The sequence below is a fragment of the Hyla sarda genome, chromosome 13 (genome assembly GCF_029499605.1).
Source record: "Hyla sarda isolate aHylSar1 chromosome 13, aHylSar1.hap1, whole genome shotgun sequence".
NCBI classification, from domain to species: Eukaryota; Metazoa; Chordata; class Amphibia; order Anura; family Hylidae; genus Hyla; species Hyla sarda.
In genome coordinates, this window is record NC_079201.1 from 47303904 (window position 1) to 47329234 (window position 25331).

General features: G+C 42.5%; 1 protein-coding gene across 1 annotated transcript in view; it reads left to right on the forward strand.

The window, feature by feature from the left end:
- Positions 1-25331, forward strand: part of SEPTIN9 (septin 9) — a 366436-nt gene that overhangs the window by 80384 nt on the left and 260721 nt on the right. Inside the window, exon 3 of the mRNA XM_056549571.1 lies at positions 22244-22303. Coding sequence (XP_056405546.1) covers positions 22244-22303 — 60 coding nt within the window. The remainder of the gene's footprint in view (positions 1-22243; positions 22304-25331) is intronic.

Here is a 25331-nt window from a genome sequence, read left to right on the forward strand (position 1 = left end):
GGTTGTAGTGTCACTTGGCAGGTGTGGCGCAACCCCATATTTAGGGTTGTATACTTGTGGTCAGGTTTACTTATGGAAAATCTAAATGAAAAACAGGGCCTCCTACTGTTATAGGTTTAGCAGAACACCTAAAAATAGAGGGCACCACTGTGAACACCACCAGAATTCACAGTCTATGAGATTGTTGTGGATACACAAAGTCATTTCTGTCACTGCTAACATAACAGCATGTAAATCGCTTGTAGAAAGACTGACTCAAACTCAATTCACAGTTTTCCAGGCAATGACTCGCTGTTGATTTAGTACAAAGCAAAGGATAGACAAGATCACAGAAGCAATGTAGTATAACAATGCTTATTAAACACCTGAATGACAGGTATACATTTTACCTGGACCCTGACTAACTGCATGTAAACTGGATATGCATGATTTTTTATATTTAACTGTGTGAATACTTGTGTGAATACTTTTGCAGGTGCCTCTAGGAAAATGGGGGCATCAGGAAGTAGGTCAAGATCAAGACCTATAACAAATATTTACAATATTTATTCATTTATGGCCTAGTCATGGCTCTTAATCATACCCAACCAGCTATGGAGTTAAATAGGTACTCCTAATTTCTAAATGTATTCTCCATGCACAAGATAGGAGATAACAAGTTGATCGGGGGAGGGGGGACCCTCACCAGTCTTCACAATGAATGAGAATTTTTCACTGAATGTATGGAGTGCAGTGCTCATATACTGCAAGCCTTGCAAATGATACAGGACGGAGGACTCCTATTAAAGATATTTTGAACTATGAACTCTTTTTTTTCTAGTAAAAACCACTGTTCCCTATAATGGAACGTGGTTAATATAATTTTTGGCTTTATTTATCATGCACACAGCTAACCTTGTCATATGGATTGTCAGTGACACTTCTGACCTGCACGAAGTCTATGTGCAGTTCCTCAATGATTGTTGTAAAATAAAAATACCTTCATAATTTGGCATAGAATAGTAGATAAAAAAAGTACAGAATGGGTTTTTAGTGGCCCATGAGTCGTATTAAAGATCCGTGTTGTGCGGCTTCATGCATCAGGCCTATTATAACAGCATAGAGACCTCAAGAGAAGGGTCAGTCTGTTCAACTACTGCTCATTTTTTTCTCCACAGATGCTAATTTCAAATATTGACTCAACATATAATTCCTGTTTTAAAGATCGTGGTAGAGGGCGATTACATATAAATTTCAGTATTCAGGAGATGTTGATATCGGGAGGAACAATAGTCCAGTGGAACCAAGTTTTGTCAGCAATTGTTGACTTCTTACAATTTATTAGGTTAAGATGGAGGATCAGGGGGGCCTCCAGCGAGCTGGGACATAGGCCTTTGTGACATTTAATTCATCTATGAGGAAGGACTTTTCATATCTGCTAATTGCTATCTGACAATATAGTAACATAGTTAATCAGGTTGAAAAAAGACCAGAGTACATCAAGTTCAACCTATATCCCTAATGAGTCCCTACTGAGTTGATCCAGAGGAAGGCAAAAAGCCCTCATACTAGAGGTAAAAATTCCTTCCCGACTCCAAATATGGCAGTCAGAATAAATCCCTGGATCAACCTTCTGTACCTATAAATCTAGTATACATAACCAGCGATGTTATTACTCTCCAAAAATGCATCCAGGCCCCTTTTGAATTCATTTACCGAGTTCCCCATGAGCACTTCCTCTGGCAGAGAGTTCCACAGTCTCACTGCTCCCATTTGTGCTGGTGTAGAAACCTTCTTTCCTCAAGACGTAGAGGATGCCCCCTTGTTATAGATACAGTCCTGGGTATAACTTGATCATGGGAGAGATTTCTGTATGGTCTCCTGATATATTTATACATAGTTATTAGGTCTCCCCTAAGCCTTCTTTTTTCTAAACTAAATAACCCCAATTCTGATAATCTTTCTGGGTACTGTAGTCCTCCCATTCCGCATATTACCCTGGTTGCCCGTCTTTAAACCCTCTCCAGCTCCACTATATCTTTCTTGTACACTGGTGCCCAATACTGTACACAGTATTCTATGTGTGGTCTGACTAGAGATTTGTACGGCAGTAGAATTATTTCCTTGTTGTGGGCATCTATGCCCCTATTGATGTACCCCATGATTTTATTTGCCTTGGTAGCAGCTGCCTGACACTGGTCACTACAGCTAAATTTACTGTTAACTAAGACCCCTAAGTCCTTTTCCATGTCAGTCGTCCAAAAAGTTCTTCCATTTAACCCCTTAAGGACACAGCCCATTTTCACCTCTAGGACGCAGCCCTTTTTTGCACATCTGACCACTGTCACTTTAAACATTAATAACTCTGGAATGCTTTTACTTATCTATCTGATTCCGAGATTTTTTTTTCGTAACATATTCTACTTTAACATAGTGGTAAATTTTTGTGGTAACTTGCATCCTTTCTTGGTGAAAAATCCCCAAATTTGATGAAAAAATTGAAAATTTAGCATTTTTCTAACTTTGAAGCTCTCTGTTTGTAAGGAAAATGGATATTCCAAATATTTTTTTTTTTGATTCACATATACAATATGTCTACTTTATATTTTCATCATAAAATTGATTAGTGTTTACTTTTGGAAGACACCAGAGGGCTTCAAAGTTCAGCAGCACTTTTACAATTTTTCACAAAATTTTCAAACTCGCTATTTTTCATGGACCAATTCAGGTTTGAAGTGGATTTGAAGGGTCTTCATATTAGAAATACCCCATAAATGACCCCATTACAAAAGCTGCACCCCCCAAAGTATTCAAAATGACATTCAGTAAGTGTTTTAACCCTTTAGGTGTTTCACAGGAAAAGCAGCAAAGTGAAGGAGAAAATTCAAAATCTTCATTTTTTACACTTGCATGTTCTTGTAGACCCAATTTTTGAATTTTTACAAGGGGTAAAAGGATAAAATTTATACTTGAATTTGTAGCCCAATTTCTCTCGAGTAAGCACATACCTCATATGTCTATGTAAATTGTTCGGCGGGCGCAGTAGAGGGCTCAGAGGCTAAGGAGCGACAAGGGGATTTTGGAGAGTACGTTTTTCTGAAAAGGTTTTTTGGGGGCATGTTGCATTTAGGAAGCCCCTTTGGTGCCAAAACAGCAAAAAAAAAACACATGGCATACCATTTTGGAAACTAGACCCCTTGAGGAACGTAACAAGGAATTAAGTGAGCCTTAATACCCCACAGGTGTTTCATGGCTTTTGCATATGTAAAAAAAAATAAAAAATTTCACTAAAATGTGTGTTTCCCCCCAAAATTTCACATTTTTGCAAGGGTTAATAGCAGAAAATACTCCCCAAAATTTGTAACCCCATCTCTTCTGAGTATGGAGGTACCCCATAAGTTGACCTGAAGTGCATTACGGGCGAACTACAATGCTCAGAAGAGAAGGAGTCATATTTGGCTTTTTGAGAGCAAATTTTGCTCAGGGGGCATGTCGCATTTAGGAAGCCCCTATGGTGCCAGGACAGCAAAAAAAAAAAAATGACATGGCATACCATTTTGGAAACTAGACTCCTTGAGGAACGTAACAAGGGATAAAGTGAACCTTAATACCCCACAGGTGTTTCACGACTTTTGCATATGTAAAAAAAAAAATTTTTTTTTTACCAAAAATGCTTGGTTTAGCAAAAATTTTACATTTTTAAAAAAGGTAATAGCAGAAAATACCCTCCAACATTTGAAGCCCAATTTCTCCCGATTCAGAAGACACCCAATATGGGGATGAAAAGTGCTCTGCTGGCGCACTACAGGTCTCAGAAGAGAAGGAGTCACATTTGGCTTTTTGGAAGCAAATTTTGCTCTCGGGGCATGCCGCATTTAGGAAGCACCTATGGTGCCAGGACAGAAAAAAAAACACATGGCATACCATTTTGGAAACTAGACCCCTTGGGGAACGTAACAAGGGGTAAAGTGAGCCTTAATACCCCACAGGTGTTTCACGACTTTTGCATATGTAAAAAATAATAATGTTTTTTTACACTAAAATGCTTGTTTTCCCCCAAATTTTACATTTTTACAAGGGATAATAGCAGAAAATACCCCCCAAAATTTGTAACCCCATCTCTTATGGAAATACCCAATAAGTGGACGTGAAGTGCACTGGGGGCGAACTACAATGCTCAGAAGAGAAGGAGCATCATTGAGCTTTTGGAGAGAGAATTTGGCCATGTGCATTTCCAAAGCCCCCCCGTGGTGCCCCCATTTTTAAAACTACACCCCTCACGGAAGGTAATAAGGGGTGCATGGAGAATTTTCACCCCACTGGCATTTGACGGATCTTTGGAACAGTGGGCTGTGCAAATTAAAAATTTTATTTTTCATTTTCACAGACCCCTGTTTCAAAGATCTGTCAGACACCTGTGGGGTGTAAATGCTCACTGTACCCCTTGTTACATTCCGTGAGGGGTGTAGTTTCCAAAATGGGGTCACATGTGGGTATTTATTGTTTTGCACTTATGTCAGAACCGCTGTAAAATCAGCCACCCCTGTGCAAATCACCAATTTAGACCTCAAATTTACATGGTGCACTCTCCCTTCTGAGCCTTGTTGTGCGTCCCCAGAACACTTTGCGCCCACATATGGGGTATCTCCGTCCTCAGGAGAAATTGCGTTACAAATTTTGGAGGCTTTTTTTCTTTTACCACTTGTGAAATTTTAAAGTATGGGGCAACACCAGTATGTTAGTGTACAAAAATGTTTTTTTTTTACACTAACATGCTGGTGTAGACCCCAACTTTACCTTTTCATAAGGGGTAAAAGGAGAAAAAGCCCCCAAAAATTTGTTAGGCAATTTCTCCCGAGTACGGCGATACCCCATATGTGGCCCTAAACTGTTGCCTTGAAATACGACAGGGCTCCAAAGTGAGAGCGCCATGCGCACTTGAGGCCTAAATAAGGGATTTGCATAGGGGTGGACATAGGGGTATTCTACACCAGTGATTCTCAAACAGGATGCCTCCAGCTGTTGCTAAACTCCCAGCATGCTTGGACAGTCAATGGCTGTCCGGAAATGCTGGGAGTTTTTGTTTTGCAACAGCTGGAGGCTCCGTTTTGGAAACACTGCTGTAGGATACGTTTTTCATTTTTATTGGGGGGGAAGGGGTGGTGGTGGTGGGGGGGCAGTGTACGTGTGTATATGTAGTGTTTTACTCTTTATTTTATGTTAGTGTAGTGTAGTGTTTTTAGGTTACATTCACACTGACGGCAGATTACACTGAGTCTCCCGCTAGGAGTTTGAGCTGCGGCTGCTGCAGCTCAAGCTTGAAGCAGGGAACTCACTGTAATCTTCCGCCAGTGTGAATGTAACCTGTACATTCACATGGGAGGGCGGGGGGGGGGCAAAACTACAACTCCCAGCATGCACTGACAGAACGTGCATGCTGGGAGTTGTAGTTTTGCAACAGCTGGAGGCACACTGGTTGGAAAATACTGAGTTAGGTAATAGAACCTATTACCTAACTCGGTATTTCCCAACCAGTGTGCCTCCAGCTGTTGCAGAACTACAACTCTCAGCATGTACTGATTGCCAAAGGGAATGCTGGGAGATGTAGTTATGCAACAGCTGGAGGCACGCAAGTACAACTCCCAGCATGCCGAGACAGCCATTTGCTGTTCCTGAATGCTGGGAGTTGTAGTTTTGCAAGATTTAGAGGGGTTCAGGCTAGAGATCACTGACAGTGGTCTCTAAACTGTGGCCCTCCAGATGTTGCAAAACTACAAATCTCAGCATGCTAAGACAGCAAACTGCTGTCTGGGCATGCTGGGAGTTGTAGTTTTGTAATATCTGGAGGGCTACAGTTTAGAGACCACTGTCAGTGATCTCCAGCCTGAACCCCTCTAAATCTTGCAAAACTACAACTCCCAGCATGCCAACACAGCAAACAGCTGTCAAGGCATGGTGGGAGTTGTAGTTTTGCAACATCTGGAGGGGGACAGTTTAGAGACCACTCTCTAAACTGTCGCCCTGCAGATGTTGCTAGGCAACAGACTCCCGGACACGCGGCGTCATACTCACCTCCACCGCCGCCGTGATCACAGCCTCTGCCGGGTAAGTGACCGCCGCTGCCGCCGCCGCCACTGCTACACGGTTCCCCCCGCTGTGCCCGGACACCGATGGGTGGGCATAGCGGGGGGAGCCGAACTTTAACCCCCCCCGCCCCCAGTCTGCTATTGATCGGCCGCTCCGCCGATCAATAGCAGGGATAGGAAGGGTGGCAACCCTGCCACCTCACTCCTATCTCTTCAAGGGGGATCGAGGGTGTCTTGGACACCCCCGATCCCCCTTATTTTATCGCGGCGCCGCTGTTGATGGGCAGGGGGAGAGCGCTCCCCCTGCAAACACCGTAGATGCCGTGACCAGAACTGATCACGGCATCTATGGGGTTAATGCTGCCGGGACCGGCGCGATTGCGGCCCCGGCAGCTGCGGTGGGACTCCGGCTGTGATTGACAGCCGAGTCCCAACCGCGATCTCCTGCGCTGCCCGCGGCAGAGCAGGAGATCGCTTGGACGTATGCATACGTCCATTTTCGCGAACGTGTAATTCACCTGGACGTATGCATACGTCCAATAGCGGGAAGGGGTTAATGCATAATCTCAGACCAGATTTTTCTTCCCCATGTGCATTACCTTACATTTATCAGTGTTGAACCTCCTCTGCCACTTCTCATCCCGAACCTCCAACCTATCCAGATCCATTTGTAACAGTGCACTGTCCTCTATAGTGTTTACCGCTTTTCAGAGTTTAGTATCATCTGCAAAGATTGCTACTTTACTATTCAACCACTCTACAAGGTTATTAATTAATATATTAATAGAACAGGACCCAAGACTGACCACTGTGGTACCCCACTAGTAACAGTCACCCAATCAGAATAAGTACCATTAATAACCACCCTCTGTTTCCTATCATTGAGCCAGTTACTTACCCACTTACACACATTCTCCCCCAGCCCAATCCTTCTCATTTTATGCACCAATCTTTTATGTGGCACCGTATCAAATGCTTTGGAAAAATCCAGATATACGACATCCAGCGATTGCCCCATGTCCAGTCTGGAGCTCACCTCCTCATAAAAGCTGATGGTTTGACAGGACCGATCCCTCATAAAGCCATGCTCATATGGAGTCATACATTTATTTTTATCAAGATACTCCAAAATAGCATCTCTTTGAAAACCCTCAAACTATTTACATACAATTGAGGTTAAACTAAGGCCTATAATTCCAGGGGTCACCTTTTGACCTCTTTTTAAATATTGGCACTACATTTGCCATGTGCCAGTCCTGGGGAACAGTCCCTGTAGCGATAGAGTCCCTGAATATTAAAAATAGGGGTCTGTCTAATACATTACTTAATTCCTTTAGAACACAGGGGTGAATGCCATTTGGACCTGGTGATTTGTCTATTTTGCTTTTTGTAGGCGACACTGTACTTCTTCCTGGGTTAGACAGGTGACCTGTACAGCAGCATTCACCTTATCTTGCTGTATTTCACCTGGCAGTTCATTTTCCTCTGTGAATACAGTGGAGAAGAAATTGTTTATTATATTTGCTTTTTCCTGATCCCTGTTTATCATTTCTTCTTTATCGTTTTTTTTAAAGGGCCTACACTTTCATTTTTAACCTTTTTGCTATTTATATAGTTAAAGAACATTTTGGGATTAGTTTTACTCTATTTGGCAATGAGTCTTTCTGTCTCTATTTTTTCAGCTTTTTACATATTCTACATTTTTCTCTATAGCTTTTTAATGCTTCTTAACTGTCGTCTTGTTTTAGTAGTTTAAATGCTTTATTTTTGTCATTTATTGCACCCTTAACATTTTATTCCTGATCCTTTTGATCCCATAAGGTACAGGCATCTTACAGTGAGAATTTAAGATATTTTTAAAAGTCTCCCATTTAGTGTCAGTATTCCTGTTTCTGAGGACATTATCCCATTTTATATTGTTAAGGGCTTCTCTGAGTTGATCACTTTGCCTTCCTAAAGTTCTTGTTTTTGTGGCCCCCCTGCAAGATTCCCTTATTGAAGAACAAGCTATAATGTATTATATTATGATCACTATTTTCTAGGTGTCCTTCTACTTGCACATTAATTACTCTGTCAGGTCTGTTGGTTAATATTAAGTCCAGTAGGGTGCCCCCTCTGGTTGGGCCCAGCACCATTTGGGACAGATAATTGTCTTTAGCTATAGTCAGAAACCTGTTTCCTTTATGAGATTCACAGGTCTCAGTCTCCCAGTTTATACCAGGATAGTTAAAGTTCCCCATTATTATCACCTTGTTCTGATTTGCTGCCATGTTTATTGTAGAGCTGGTATCCGACAGTGAAGTCGGCCCAGTTCTCCATGAACCCAAACCCCTCTTTCCTTCACTAGCTTCTGAACCAATTGTTTACCTCCCTAATCTCCCACTGCCTCTCTAGTGGGGCAGCCTAGTACCTAGGATTTGTAAAAATAAATTGGCATACCTGTCTGTATGGCAAATTGCTTAATAAACTGAACATAGGGCTGGGTCCTTGCCATCTTTAAGGAGAACCTGTCATAAAACCATATTTTCTAAACTAACAAATTATATTCCCTAACTACTCCTAACACCCCTCAAAAAAACATTTCCGAGCTTTAAAAAGGTCTGTATCATACCTTTCCCCATGCTCACATTGTGTGAGCTCCTGGCAGGAAAAGTGGGCGTTCCCAAGCAGGCGCAACTTCACTGAAGCATGCAAAAGCTGTGCCTCGCCATGCCTCGAACGCACTTTTTTTGAAATTGGTCTCCTGCCAGGGTGGGAGGACACCAAGCTAACCGTTTGACTTGCGCAGGGAACAGAACAGAGCCACCTAGTGTCTTTTTTCTTCTTAAATCATATTAAAAACATATAAAGGTTGAGAATTTTAACATCAAGTAAATAGTAAAGTGTCTTATAATTACATAAGGAACAATATATTAAAAGTTAGTTTAGTTACATATTTGTACTTGCTGGTCCCCGATTCAGGGATGCTCATTTTGCTGTAAGTACACTTTTCCTGTGCTTTCACTAAAACTATTTTGTTTGACTCTAAAAGTTTAGATTTAAAGGTACTCTTTAAAGGGGTACTCCGGTGGAAAACTTTTTTTTTTTTTAATCAACTGGTGGCAGAAAGTTAAACAGATTTGTAAATTACTTCTATAAAAAAAATCTAAATCCGTCTAGTACTTATTAGCTGCTGAATACTACAAAGGAAATTCTTTTCTTTTTGGAACACAAAGCTCTCTGCTGAATCACGAGCACAGTGCTCTCTGCTGACATCTCTGTCCATTTTAAGAACTGTCCAGGGTAGGAGAAAATCCCCATAGAAAACATATGCTGCTCTGGACAGTTCCTAAAATGGATGTCAGCAGAGAGCGCTGTGCTCGTGATGTCAGCAGAGAGCACTGTGTTCCAAAAAGTAAAGAATTTCCTCTATTCAGTATTCAGCAGCCAATAAGTACTGGAAGGATTAAGATTTTTTTTTAATAGAAGTAATTTACAAATCTGTTTAACTGTCTGGCACCAGTTGATTTACAAAAAAAAAGTTTTCCACCGGAGTACCCCTTTAAGGATAACAACCAAGTGGGCTTTTTAAGTACCAGAAGGGAGTTATATGTTTCCAGAAGATGAGCAAAAAGTTGGAGAATAGGTTAATTACTAGATTATAAATAGCCTGCCAGGACCCATAGCCTTGCTGGACGATTCCTCCTTCATGACATCCATCCCAATCAGAGAGTCTATCTTTGGTTTTTCAGAGCATTTTTCAGTCCCTTTCCAATTTTGTTTCTTTTGCTAAATATGTAAATGGGAAGATATCATTTCTTATTTCTGTGTTCTTTCTTCTTGGTCCTATAAGTATTGAAGGGGAGGGAATTATGCAGTAATGCTCTGCGTCTCTATGATAAATTAAAATTAGCTTATTTTCCTGGGCAAGCCAAGGATAACCCAGAATCTGGAAATAAGAAAGGTTGTAAGGATGATTGAGACCACAGCATCATCTTGAAAGCTAAAGTGGGCCTGACATGTTCCTTAGATTCTGTGTAGCTATAAGTAGGTTGGAGCCATATTAGTGGTCTGTAACCTATCTGGGATGTTGCAGTCTCAATATTAATACGATCAAAAATGCTAGGGGTACATAGAAATGACCAAAAGATTAAACCAGAAGTAGACTTTTAGTGTAGGGGTCTGTTACAGTAGTAAGTATAAGGAACAGCAATTGGGAGATGTTTCATAGGTGCACTCCACAATGTTGAACATTCAAAGTGATGAAGAGGGGTCAAGGAGTCAGTGTCTCAGGTCTTGCCTGCTGTGTTGGTTATATTGAGACAAAGGAGGACATAGGCCCCTTTGACTACCTCAGAGTAACTGGTCAAATCTGTACCAGTAATGTTTGAATCTGGTCTGAGACATCTATAGGTGGGAAGCCAAGAAAGTAAAAAATGAGAAGAACAAAGAGACTGCACATGGGACTCTATGCTCTAAGCATTTTTTGTGTTTTTTCCATTTTGTTATTCATGTTGTTGGAAAAATCTTTTGGGTCTCTAAGAAGGCCTGCTTTGGAGGCAGGCCCATCGCTACAGGACAGGCAAACTAAGCATTTGCCTGGGGCCCCGAGTGGAGCCGGAGCATGCCGTCCGCTATCCTTCTTCGTCAGGTCGCCCTGTCGGCTGGCCGGGCCAGCAGTGCGAGAGCCTGGAGCCTCCCGCTCCAGGCTCTCTCACTGCTCTCGCACTGCTGAAACTAAAGCCACTCGGCCTCCGGCTCCTTTTTTTGTGCCCGCCCCGGCTCACCTGTAGTTTTGTCCCCGTCTCCAGTGCCATACAGCTACGCTTGTGACGCGTCGGCTTCGTATTGACATCATGTCATGCTCCCAGAATTCAAGGGCCGGCATCACTACGTCCTTACGCCGGCCTAGGTATTCTGAGAGTGTGACGTGCGCAGCGCGAACATCATTACCATGCCACGCAGCTGTTCAACAGTGCAAGCAAGGTCCTGCCCTGGCAACTGTCTGAAGCAGCAGAGGTACCAGCCGGCACCCCTGGGGGGGGGGTCTAATCTGGGGGTACTACCTGCCTACTGGGGTTAACCCCCTCCCCCCAGTAGGCAGGTAGGTACTCCCAGATTAACCCACCCAGGAGGAAGGTAGTACCCCAAGATTAACCCCCCCCCAGTAGGCAGGTAGTACCCCCAGATTAATCCCCTCCTGGGGTACTAGGGGTACTACCTACCTACTGGGGGAGGGGGTTAATCTGGGGGTACTACCTGCCTACTGAGGGGGGAGGATTAGTCTGGGATACCTACATAACATGCCTACTGGGGGGGGGGAGGGGGTTAATATGAGGGTACTACCTGCCTACTGGGGGGTCTAGTCTTGGGGTACTACCTACCTACTGGGGGAGGGGGTTAATCTGGGGGTACTACTTGCCTACTGGGAGGGAGGGGATTAATCTGGGGGTACTACATAACATGCCTACTGGGGGGGGGAGGGGGTTAATCTGGGGTTACTACCTGTCTACTGGGGGGTCTAATCTGGGGGTACTATCTACCTAATGGGGGGAGGGGGTTCATCTAGGGGTACTACCTACCTAATGGGGGGAGGGGGTTAATCTAGGGGTACTACTTGCCTACTGGGGGGGAGGGGATTAATCTTGTGGTATTACCTGCCTACTGGGGGGTCTAATCTGAGGGTACTACCTGCCTACTGGGGGTTAATCTGGGGGTTATACCTGTCTACGGATAGGGGGTCTAATCTGGGGGTACTGATAATATTGGTCTCAGTATACAGGATTTGGTTAGTAACAGTATACTGGTAATATGTCTGGTGAGAATATCCTCCTTGTATACTGGCATTTTTTGTAATATTAATGTCAGCAACAGTATGATGGTAATATGTATGGTGATAATATTCCTCCTTACATACCGGTGTTAATTAGTCACTGTATGATTTATTTATAGGTACTTGTGTTTATAATAGGAAATTGTCCTACCTATGTTAATGTGTGTGTTTGTGTGTATATATATATCTATATAAATTTTTTTATGTACCCTATTATAACCAACTATGATTGACATTTGGCCCCTCCCTTTTTGGCTCCGCCTTCACATAGCCACACCCATTTAGTTTGGGGCCCTGTTTGGAGGGTAGTGCATTCTCCTGCAGGAGGCCTGGTGCTGCTATTATGAGGGCTTGGGATCATATGTCAGAAAAGACTGAGAACTCCTCTTCATAAGCGACTGTTCTAATCTCAAAGTTGGGATGAATGGCTGGAGGACTAAATGTCTGATATTGCCAGTATAGTTCAGAGGTGAGTGCTTTCTCATCTTTTTGGGCATACCTCATTTATAGGGTGATTGGGAAGCAGGAAGGATCAGTACTGGTTAGTTTTCTGATCTGTATGGCAGGAGGTGAAAGAATTTGTGTCCGCTCTCCACCACATGCCCAGTATTGTGTTACCCTTAATACACATTAATAGGACATGTACCAAGCTATTCTCTTTGATGTGTACCAGGTAAAAGCTAATTTTATTACAATTTGGACTGTTATACATATAATGGCCACTAGATGACCTCAGAATACTGTTTATAAAGTATTTCCAAGCAGTAAAGCAACTAATTTAAATAGTACACTGCTCAAAAAAATAAAGAGAACACTAAGATAACACATCTTAGATCTAAATGAATGAATAAATCGTATGAAATACTTTCGTCTTTACATAGTTGAATGTGCTGACAACAAAAGCGCACAAAAATTATCAATGGCAATCAAATTTATCAACCCATGGAGGTCTGGATATGGAGTCACACTCAAAATCAAAGTGGAAAACCACACTACAGGCTGATCCAACTTTGATGTAATGTCCTTAAAACAGGTCAAAATGAGGCTCAGTAGTGTTTGTGGCCTTCATGTGCCCTTATGACCTCTCTACAGCACCTGGGCATGCTCTTGATGAGGTGGCAGATGGTCTCCTGAAGGATGTCCTCCCAGACCTGGACTAAAGCATCCGACAACTCCTGTAAAGTCTGTGGTGCAACGTGGTGTTGGTGAATGGAGCGAGACATGATGTGCCAGATGTGCTCAATCGGATTCAGGTCTGGGGAACGGGCGGGCCAGTCCATAGCATCAATGTCTTCCTCTTGTAGGAACTGCTGACACACTCCAGCCACATGAGGTCTAGCATTGTCTTGCATTAGGAGGAACCCAGGGCCAACCGCACGAGCATATGGTCTCACAAGGGGTCTGAGGAACTCATCTCGGTACCTAATGGCAGTCAGGCTACCTCTGGCAAGCACATGGAGGGCTGTTCGGCCCCCCAAAGAAATGTCACCCCACTCTATTACTGATCCCCCGCCAAACCAGTCATGCTGGAGGATGTTGCAGGCAGCAGAATGTTCTCCACGGCATCTCCAGACTCACGTCTGTCACATGTGCTCAGTGTGAACCTGCTTTCATCTGTGAAGAGCACAGGGCGCCAGTGGCGAATTTGCCAATCTTGGTGTTCTCTGGCAAATGCCAAATGTCCTGCACGGTGTTGGGCTGTAAGCACAACCCCCACCTGTGGATGTCGGACCCTCATACCACACTCATGGAGTCTGTTTCTGACTGTTTGAGTGGACACATGCACATTTGTGGCCTGCTGGAGGTCATTTTGCAGGGCTCTGGCAGTGCTCCTCCTGCTCCTCCTTGCACAAAGGCGGAGGTAGCGGTCCTGCTGCTGGATTGTTGCCCTTCTACGGCCTCCTCCACATCTCCTGATGTACTGGCCTGTCTCCTGTTAGCGCCTCCATGCTCTGGACACTATACTGACAGACACAGCAAACCTTCTTGCCACAGCTCGCATTGATGTGTAATCCTGGATGAGCCACACTACCTGAGCCACTCAATCTCATGCTACCACTAGAGTGAAAGCACCGCCAGCATTCAAAAGTGACCAAAACATCAGCCAGGAAGCATAGGAACTGAGAAGTGGTCTGTGGTCACCACCTGCAGAACCACTCCTTTAATTAATTAATACAAATACCATACAAAGCACAACAGTACAACATACAGGACAGGTGCCCCTTTGTTATTTATAATACCACATGCTACACTAACATGCCTTGACTCATTATAAAACAAAGTAAAACAATAAAGTATTACAGACAATGTCCCTGATGAAATAGCCTCTAAGCAGGCTTCAGAGTAGCAGCAGCAGTCCTGGATGGTCATCCTCACCAAGTTTATAATCAGACATCTCCTGGAAAACCATGAAGCATCCTTATAATAGTTCATAAGGACACCAGGCATCCTTGATGGCCCCAAGTGTGTGATCCCCAGGAAATAGCCCATAAAGCACTTGTGGTGTCCCGGTACCGTATCCTATCCGGTACCTCTGTGTATAGGTCCCCTTAGCCAGAGTCCCTAGGATGTCGGGGTCCTTATTGTCTAGTTCACCCCTAGTCACCTCTCATCCAGATAGTAGTTATCCAGTAACCATTTAGGTAGATTTATATATATATAGCATTGTATAAATGTAAATAAATAGTAAATTACCTGTCCATAGCGTAGCAGGAACTGCGGGTCACGTGATCAGGTAAACTCTATAGTTTTGTGCTTCAGGACCTTTGGAGGTCCCTATGACGTGTATCTCCCATCACTCCTTGTAACGGTGAGTGACAGTTAATTGGACCAGTGAGAGCAGCTCTGCCCATATAAGGGAGTGGCGGCCATTGCTCGCTCTCTTTGCTCCTGCGCTCCTGACGAGGAAGGACTTGTACAGCTATCTCCCGCAGTGAGTTAGGCCCGAGCCTTGCGGCAACGGCTGATCGATTCTAAATTGAGAGTGTATCAATCCCTAAGCACTCTGCATGATCACCGGACCTTATCTATCCCCTAAATCCGGAAGGATCTGCAAAATTACCCTAAATTCAGAGACTATATCTAAAGTCAAGGTCCGCAACAACTGTCAGTCATTGCACTATATAGAGACTGTATTCCTGTAACTGTTATTGTGCATTGGATGTTACATAGTTACATAGTTAGTATGGTTGAAAAAAGACATACGTCCATCAAGTTCAACCAGGGAATTGAATGGAAGGGTGTAAGGGGATAAGGGGAAGGGATGTTGTTTTATAATTCTGCATAAGCATTAATGTTATTTTGTTCCAGGAATGTATCTAAAACCCTGTTTTAAAGCTATTAATTGTTCCTGCTGTGACCAGTTTCTGGTAGACTTCCATAAATTCACAGTTCTTATGGTAAAGAAGGCGTGTCGCCCCTTTAGACTAAACCTTTTCTTCTCCAGATGGAGGGAGTGCCCCCTCGTCCTTTGGGGGGGTTTTAACCTGGAACAGTTTTTCTCCATATTTTTTGCATGGGCCATTTATATATTTATATACGTTTATCATACCCCCCCCTTAAACGTCTCTTCTCAAGACTAAACAAATGTAACTCCTTTAATCACTCCTCGTAGCAAAAATGTTCCTTGCCCCATATTAGTTTAGTCGCACGTCTCTGCACCCTTCCCAGCTCCACAGTGTCTGTTACGATTCGGCAGGCTGGATGTGGATCCGTTCTGTCCTTGCGAAACAGTGTAAACCCCTGCAGATTAACAGCCCAGTCATGCGAGGAGTCCAGCCATGTCTCAGTGACCCCAATTATATCAATATGTTCCTCCAGTATCAAAGCCTTGTACCGCAAGCCTTTCAGTAAAGTTTGTTCAAGTTCAATTACCTTGTGGACCTTCAGTCATTTATGTATGCACCTATCGTTACTGGGAAGGGCGGCGATAGGCCGGAGAATCACCTCAGAATACTAGCCCTCAGCCTGGCGTCACAAACTATAGGGTTAACATTAACCCCTTATCTACCACAACAACACCCCAACTACCATACACCCCCCAGGGCTACCACACACTGAATGATGTGGTAGGCTACTCCTGGGAACAGAGTCTCTAAGTTTATATTCCGAATAGACAAAAAGAAAAAGAGGCCGGTGCGCACATCGTGCAGGTACATGAGAACAGTGAGGTATAGGGTTAAATAAATGGGGCCAGCAAGATGGACCCTCACCTTAAGGTGTTATGCTAAGAGCATAACACCTAATACGGCATGTAGAATATGTCGGCTGGCAGATCCAGTGAATAAAGGACAGAAGGAGTTGATCAAGTGGATCATCAAATGGAGGAACATCGGAAAGGAGCGCAGACCTCTTGGTATTAGTATTTCTTTCATTGACAAAAATCGGTGCAACACAAAATTAAAAGGCGTTTCTAGCCTGTACCGGACTCTTCTTCAGGCAGTAATGCAGTGGTACATAAACGTGCAAATTTATGATGGCACAGTGGTTTAGCCTCCAGCCGCACCAAATCCGGAAGTAAAACCACTGTACCATCATAAATTTGCACATGTATGTACCACTGTATTACTGCCTAAAAGAAATACTAATACCAAGAGGTCTGCGCTCCTTTCCGATGTTCCGCCATTTGATGATTCACTTGATCCACTCCTTCTCTCCTAAGTTTATATTCCAGGGCATTTAACAGGGACAGGGCTATGGGAGGAGGCATGACGGCTGCGACGCCCCTCCAATAGACTTGAATTAAGGGGTGTGGTGTGACATCACAAGGGGTGCAGCCACGCATCCCGCACTCAGCGTTTGGCACTGAACTGTGACTGGTATTGTTGGAGGGAGTATTTTGACTGACTGACCTTGTCAGGAGAAGCAATATGACACACTGCAAGGGGTTAACCTAATAATGCGTAAGCACAAGTGGTTAGTAACTATTAACCTCTTTCCTCTTTGATAGACTTCCTATGTGCAGTGTTTTCGTAGCAGTACTGCTACTCATTCATCCTTTAGGGTTCTGCAACTGGAGGATGTTCCCATGCATATGGACCTTTATAAACAGTACTTGTGTACCCCTGCTATAGACTGAATGCTAAATTTTCACAATTGTTTATTACAAATAAATGGACTTTAAATGTTGTACTTCAAATTGCTATCAAATTAAATATGAATACATACATTGTTTTTAAGAGGCATTTATTTTGTTACATGGAAATGACACAATGGCACAAAGGCCTTTTTATATAATAGTAACATTGCTACATAGCTATTGTGACCAACTTAAGGCTGCTCTTCAAGACTAAGCCAAACATCTTAAACCTTCTACGCTTCTTTAAAATTAATTTAAAAAGTGTAAAATGCTAAATAAACTATATTTCTTAAATGATTGTTATTTTTTCATTTAGGAGTCAGGAACTTGTTTTTATTCCAATCTATACTATTGCCTTTTTGGATACTATTGGTGAGGGACTCAGGGAACAGCTTGGCAGCCAATCTGACGTGAGACGTAATGGAGATGCTGCAGTTCTGGTCTGAGTAGCATGAGAGTTGGTGCCTGGCTCTCATGCATGGTGGCACTGTAGGCTGTAGCCTGTTCACAATTCTTTGTGTCTCTATTATAAGTTGTTTTATAATTTATTGCAAGTCTATTGGAGGGGCATGGTAGCTGTCATGCCTCCTTCCATAGACTTGCATTGAGGGGGTATGATGTCACAAGGGGCGTTGCCGTGCTGTCACGGCCACGCAGCCCGCACCCAGCGTTCGGAGCAAAATATTCGCATACCACTTAGTTTTGTAACAGTATTACAAATAGTCTTCATGTCAGTAACTTTCTACCAAATAACCCCTTGTGCTGCAACACATTTTATACAAATTCCTAATAAAGATGGAGGAGACAATTGTATCAGGGGAGGCTCTACCTTGACGTGGACACTTACATAAGGGTGTCTATCTGTCTGTAGCTGTCAATCACTGTGTGCCAGAAAAAAGCCCTTTAGACTTGTAAGTGTTGTAAAGGGCAGTTAAGTAACCCATGATTTATGTAAGCAATAAAACACTTGTACTCCTTTGTTAGAGATAACAGTGATGATGACTTAACTTATCAAAGCTCTTTATGTGTCACGTGCTGCCCTCAGATATCAGGCCTAGTGATTCCCCAGTATCCTGTTATTTTAAGAATAGTTTCTGATGCCCACATAGCGGCCAGAAACTATTACAAGCGTAATATACCATCAAGGAATTTTAACTTACCAAATCTATTTGGTATATATTTTCTTTAAGGCGGAGTTTTGCTTTAGGCATCATTTAACCGAGTCCATTAAATGATGATGGTGTAATATCACTAAAACGAAGCATTACTTGATATCAGTTATATCCCCATTGATTTAAAAACGTACTATGCCATTTGTGACTTGATTGAAGTGCCAGCACTATATAGGAAATATATGGACCATTGCCCGAGCGTGTACTGATGTCCTGTTCATTTGGCAGACAACTGACCACCTTAAAATACTTACTTTTTTTTTAAAACATTACTGTCAACTAAACAAAGAAGTTTAGATCAGTAATGATCCCTAAGGCCCCCTGTGATTGTTATATATAGTCAGATGAAGTTAGCAGCTTTGTGCTTTACGCTACGGTTTGCTCCATGCTTATATTGGAGCCCATCTCCTACAATCAGAATGAATGAAGGGCACTGACCTCCCAACCCATCTAAACTTTTAACATGTCTGTGTCACATGTCAGAAGTTTATTTAAATGGCAATAATGCTTAAAAGTAAGGTATGTAAGTTAAAATCAAGGCACATAGGGTTCATGTTTAAAATATATATATATATATATATATATATATTGTGATGACTCGCTCTTGCAGATAGGTGCGGTTGGAGTATAGAGGCAAGGAATCAGTATTTTCCAAATCAAAGTTCAGTGTTTTATTTACACTTGTCACACAGCAAACAGTCTTTAAATGCAGAACAAAGGAAAACGTAACAAAAGTCCACCTGTATTCGTTAGGTGTTTGTTCACACCTGAGTCCATGCCATGCAGCATCAAGCAAGTCTTTGCCAGCAGTTTAGCAGCAATTTTTAAATGTTTCACAGACATTTCAAGTCCGAATTTTTCAGGGAACAGTTCAGTTTTTAAGTGAATTTAAGGGTCTTTATGTTAGAAATCCTCCATAATTGACCCCATTATGAAAACTGCACCCCTTAACGTGTTTAAAATGACATTCAGAAAGTTTGTTAACCCTTTAGGTGTTTTACATAGCAGCAATGTGGACGAGAAAACTCAAATTCTCCCTTTTTTACACTAACATGTTCTTGTAGCCCTATTTTTTGTTTTTCATTTTTACAAGGGGTAAAAGAAGAAAAAGCCCCCCAAAACTTGTAACCCAATTTCGCTTATGTAAGGACATTCCTCATGGCTGACATTTATCATTGTAGGTGTAAGTGAAGCATTTTTCTACACCTTTTTTTGTGTGCTGATAATGTGAAGGAGCACCAAATTTATTAATTGTTCACAGAGCGTCTTAGAAATTTTGTACAGGTCACATTATCTGAAAAGTCTTTCTTCACATACACCAAAAAGCTAAGCTAAGTCGGGGCTGGTGTAGTTTTAGAGACTTTTCAGTGGCTTCGCGCTTTTTCACAAAAAGGCGCAGTTCATAAAACACTTCCATATCATGTGTATTGCCAAAATCAGTGGATTGCAACTCAAAACCAGCAGAAATATGTAAACCAAAAGGCGCAAAAAAGACGCAAATAAACCCTGCTTGCGCCTTTTCTTGACACAAAAAAACTGTCTAAAGACAATGATAAATGTCGGCCCATATGTGGATGTAAAGTGCTCTGTGGACGCACTACATGGCTCAGAAGGGAAGGAGCAACATCGGGCTTTTGGAGAGCAAATTTAGCTGAAATAATTTTTTGGGGGGCAATGTCGTATTTTGGAAGCCCCCATGGTGCCAGAACAGCGAAAAAACACTCATGGCACACTATTTGGGAAACTACACCCCTCAAGGAACGTAACAAGAGGTACATTGGTCCTTAATACCAAACAGGTGATTGACGAACTTTCGTTAAAGTGGGACTTTAATGAAAATGAAAAAAACAGATTTGTTTCACAAAAATGCTGGTGTTACCTAAATTTTTTTCATTTTCACAAGAGATAATAAGAGAAAATGCCCCCCAAAATGTGTAAAGTGTTCTGTGAGCGCACTACAATACTTTTGCTTTTGGAGAGCGGATTTTGCTGAAATGGTTTTTAGGGGGCATGTCGCATTTAGGAAGTCCCCATGGTGCCAGAACAGCAAAACAAATAAAGAAAACCCACATGGCACATTTGGTAAACTAAACCCCCCAAGGAACGTAATAAGGGGTGCAGTGAGTGGGGTGTAAATGCTCACTGCACAACTTGTTGCGTTCCTTGGGGGTCACATCTAGGTGTTGTTGTTTTTTTGCGTTTATGTCACAACTGCTGCAACTATTATTCATTCCAATGAAATCACCAATATAGGCCTCAAATGTATATGGTTCTCTCTCACTCCTGAGCCTTGTTGTGCGCTCGCAGAGCACTAAACGTCCACATATGGGGTATTTCTGTACTTGGTAGAAATTGTGGTACAAATTCTGTGGGTCTTTTTCTCTTTTTACATCTTGTGAAAATATAAAGTATGAGGCAACACCAGCATGTTAATTTAGCCCCCAACTTTTCCTTTTCATAAGGAGTAAAAGGAGAAAAAGCCCCCAAAATTTGTAACGCAATTCCTTGTACGAAAATACCACATATGTGGCCCTAAACTGTTGCCTTAAAATACGACAGGGCTTCACAGTGAGAGAGCGCCTCGCACATTTAGGGCCTAAATTAGGGATTTGCATGGGGGCGGACCATGGAGGCACACTGGTGGGGAAACACTGAGTTACTACAACTCCCAGCATGCACAGTCTGTCAGTGCATGCTAGGAGTTGTAGGTTTGCAACAGCTGGAGGCACACATGTTGGGAAACACTGAGTTAGGTAACAGACCCTAACTTAGTGTTTTCCAACTAGTGTGCCTCCAGCTGTTGCAAAACTAAAACATCAGCATGTACTGAGAGTCGAAGGGCATGCTGGGAGTTGTAGTTATGCAACAGCTGGAGGCACACAACTAAACTTCCAGCATGTCCAGGCAACCATTGGCTTTCTGTGCATGCTGGTATGACCCCAAAACTGTGGCCCTTCAGATCTTGCAAAACTACAAATCTCAGCATGCCCAGACAGCAAACAGCTGTCTGGGGATGCTGGGAGTTGTAGTTTTGCAAGATATTGAGGGCCACAGTTTAGAGACCACTGCACAGTGGTCTCCAAACTGTGGCCCTCCAGATGTTGCTGAGCAAGCTACTCACTGGATCGCTGCATCATGCCGCTCGGCCGCTGCATCACGCTGCCGCCTCCAACCGAAGGTAAGCCGACGCTGCTGCTCCTACCGCTCCCCCACTCTGCCTGGACTACCATGGGGTGGGTTAGGGGGGTGGGGGAATAACTGAACTTTAATACCCCCCCCTCCCCGATCTGCGATTGACCGACCAATCGCAGGGATAAGAGGGGTGGCACCCCTGCCACCTCACTCCTATCCTTCAGGGTGATTGGTGCTGTCTTGGCAAATCACAGCAATCGCTGTTCTGGGGGGTCTCAGGACCCCCTAGGTGATTCGCTGGAATGGCAGCTGAGAGATATCAGCTGTCATCCTGTTCTGATCACTGAACGGCGAGCGGCAATGATTGGAAATACAGGTACGCCCTTGGTCCCTAACTACTGGGACGCAAGGGTGCACCTGTATGCCCTTTGTCTCCAACAGGTTAAACCATATATGGCTGAAAAATGATCCAAAAACAACAACAACAAAAAAACATCTGAAAAAACTGTGAACAGAAAAATGGCAGAAAATAAGGGTGAAAAATGAGGGTCAGTCAGAAAACAGTATGTAAACATAGTATTAAGCTTTTGCATCAGGTCTCTCAACCCTTTGCATGCGAGGGGTAACAATAAAAAAAAAAAACATGGGTAACAATTATAAAAAAATCTTAAACAGCCCACCCCCAACCCCACGGAAATATTTCTGCTCTACATATACATATATAATAGGTTATCATTGTTTATGTAGGCTATCCTTACAACAGCAGTCATAGAGCTGCAGTTTCAGCCAAAATATTTTGTGCTTTTCAGCTGTGAACTTTTCCAAAATTTAAAAATAAAACAGTAACAAATTCTAAAGCAGTGTCATCCAAGTTTTTCCATGAAGAGAATCACATGTGCTGGCATCATGTGCCAATAGTTTGAACTCTATTAAAAATGATGTTTTGTTAACATTTCAAAACTCATTCAACCTTAATTTATTCTAGGTGCCACAAGGACGACCAGTGGGCGACTACGCAAACTCAGCAGTGATGTAATAAGCCCAAGTAAGTGCCCTTTTATTTTTTCTACTTCCATATATAAAACTTCCATATATAAAACATAGAAGTATTTAAAGAAAACATGACAATAAAGGAGAGGTTCTACTTAAGGGTGGTTTCACACCACGTTTTGTACTTACGGTTCCCGTATACGGCTGGGTGGAGGGAGGGGGCTTAATCGCGGCACCCGCACTCAGCCGTATAGGGGAACCGTATTTAATGCATGTCTATGAGCCGACCGGAGTGAACCGCAGCCTCCGGTCGGCTGCGTTTTCGGCCGTATGCGGTTACCCGACCGTAGGCAAAAACGCGGTCGACCACGTTTTGGCCTGCGGTCGGGAAACCACATACGGCCCAAAATGCAGCCGACCGGAGGCTGCGGTTCACCCTGGTCGGCTCATAGACATGCATTAAATACGGTTCGACTATACGGCTGAGTCCGGGCGCCGTGATTAAGCCCCACCCCCCTCCTCCCAGCAGTATACGGGAACCGTAAGTACAAAACGTGGTGTGAAACCACCCTTACACAGGTAAATTACTTTTTATTTTTATTTTATTTTTCCAAAAACACCAATACTTTCCCCCAAAGGTAAGTGTTAGGTGACAGCCAAGATATTGTATCTAGCCAGCAATTCAAATTATGAAGGATTTATATTCAATATGTTAGGTCTGTCTTTGGTCTTAGAGCTTACTATCCCTCCCGTCCTCCTTTTGATGTTTGTGGGTCCTATGGGTCCCTTAACTAAACATTATCACATGACAATATTTAACAAATTGTTGACTGTGTTTTCAAGTTAAATAAATTGGTTTTACAAGCCAGTTTCATGTCAAACTTGGATGTCCATAATGGGTGTTTCCTTATAGACCCACATTGCCTAGCTATGTTGTAAAACAATATTACCATTCATGCCATAACTGAAACAACTTATTCATGACTAAAGTTAATTTCCCATAGTAAGACTCTGGATTTTCAAGTATGTCTATAGGGGTGTTTCTATGCTACTCCTTAAAGGGGTACTCCAGTGGAAAACATTATTATATATATTTTTTTTTTTCAAATGAACTGGTGCCAGAAAGTTAAACAGATTTGTAAAATTGTTTTTTTTTTTCTTTTAAATCTTAATCCTTCCAGTACTTATCAGCAGCTACAGGTGGGGGTTGATTAGACACAGGCACTTGCCACAGAAAGGCGTAAAAGTGATTCCCCTACTGCACTATAAAAAGGTTATCAGAAGCTACAAATGGGTAGTGTACCTCTTGGTGAGAGATCATTGACTGCTAGACATGCTTCTACGATGCATTCAAACATATTTTGCCCAGTAGACAGAATTTGAAAGGGGGGCATCAGTGGACTGAGAGAAGCAGAAAGGTTGTTTTGCCAAATGTCCTGCTATCTACACTGTAGGCCATTCTGCCCAAATTTTGGGAGTAGTGGTAATGTGTAGGCAGGCACACATGGCAAACAGGCCTGGTGGACTGGAACTCTCTTTAGTCATTAATCCAAGTTCTGTTTGGGATCTGATGACAGTCGGGTTTGAGTATGGAGGCCTCATGGTGAGTTTGTCAATCCTGTCTTTGCTGTAGAGCGACACGGTGTCCCAACTGCTGGTGTCATGATCTGGGAAGTCATCATATATCATGTCTCTCATCCCTAGTAGTCATTCAAGGGATAATAACAGCTCAGCAATGTGTGCAGGATGCCCTGCAGCCACATGTGTCTACCTGGTTACTAGAGTTATCGCAATTTGCCAGCAACCATATGTGTACAGGATCTACAGGCCCAGATGCAACATCTGTTGGCAAATTTGCTGCAAATGCCATATGGAACATGTATGCCTCCATACCCAACCATTTGTTATGTTTTATCCTTGCTAGAGGAAACCCAACAGGGTACTAGAGCCTCCTTTCAATTGTAATGTTTTCCATAGCAAACATTTTCTTTCGCTCTCTCTTCTTGAAACCACTACATATATATCATCATTACAGTCACACATGCAAAGTTTTGTTTCAAACAACTCCTTTTTGAGGTGGTATTTTTTTTTGTCAGTGAGTATAACATGTGCTAAAGTAGAATAGCAAGGATCCTCCAAATGCAAAACAATTTCTGGACAATGATACTGGATATTATTTCTTATTTTGTAAATATTTTGATGAACAAACATTTGACTTGCATTTTAATGGTAATAAATTCAAAATACTAAATACAGTAAAATACCTAACAACAACTAATGCAAATATGTTTTTTTTTATTTGTGTGGATTCTTGCATATAAGAATGAAAAATCATTTATGGAAACAAAGTATTAAACACATGTAGGTTTGCAAAGACTGGTATACAATATTGGCCCTAATTACAATTGTGTTACTGACTGTTTTTTATTGGGTTGTGCACCACAATTGTGTCTGCGCATGAATTTGCACCATAAAATAATCAGACTTCCGCACCACAGTCACTAGAAAGCCCAAAAAGTAGCATGGCTTAATAATATCAGACCAACCCGACCTATTAAGTACTAAACCCCAAATCATATGTAATTCTCATTTAAAAAAGATGGTCAGACAAAGACTGCACCACATTTTACCCTTTTATTTAGTTCTATTTTTATTATTCTGCTCTACAACGCACTCCTAATTGTTCACGGACAGTTGTATAGCAGCATCACGAAAACCATGTGATTAGGAAACATGGTTGATGATGGTATGAAAGCACCACACCTCCCCCAGCAGTACTAGAATGCATTGGCTACACAAATGGCAAAGAAGTCATTCAAATTTATAGTCATGTGATCAGATTTTCTGCCAACTGGACGGCAGAGTTTTCCTTGTCCGCATCCTGTTTGGCTGAAGACAATAAGCATTTGCCAACAGGAATCATCAGCCAACCAGATATTCTGTTTCTCTTGTTTAAATTGAAATTGACAGGATTGGAACAGTTTCTAAAAATACTATAATCTTTTCCAGCAAAGATTAATTTGTGTAAAAAGATGACTACATTTTTCAAACCATCAAATACACCAAGCAGCCATAATATTAGG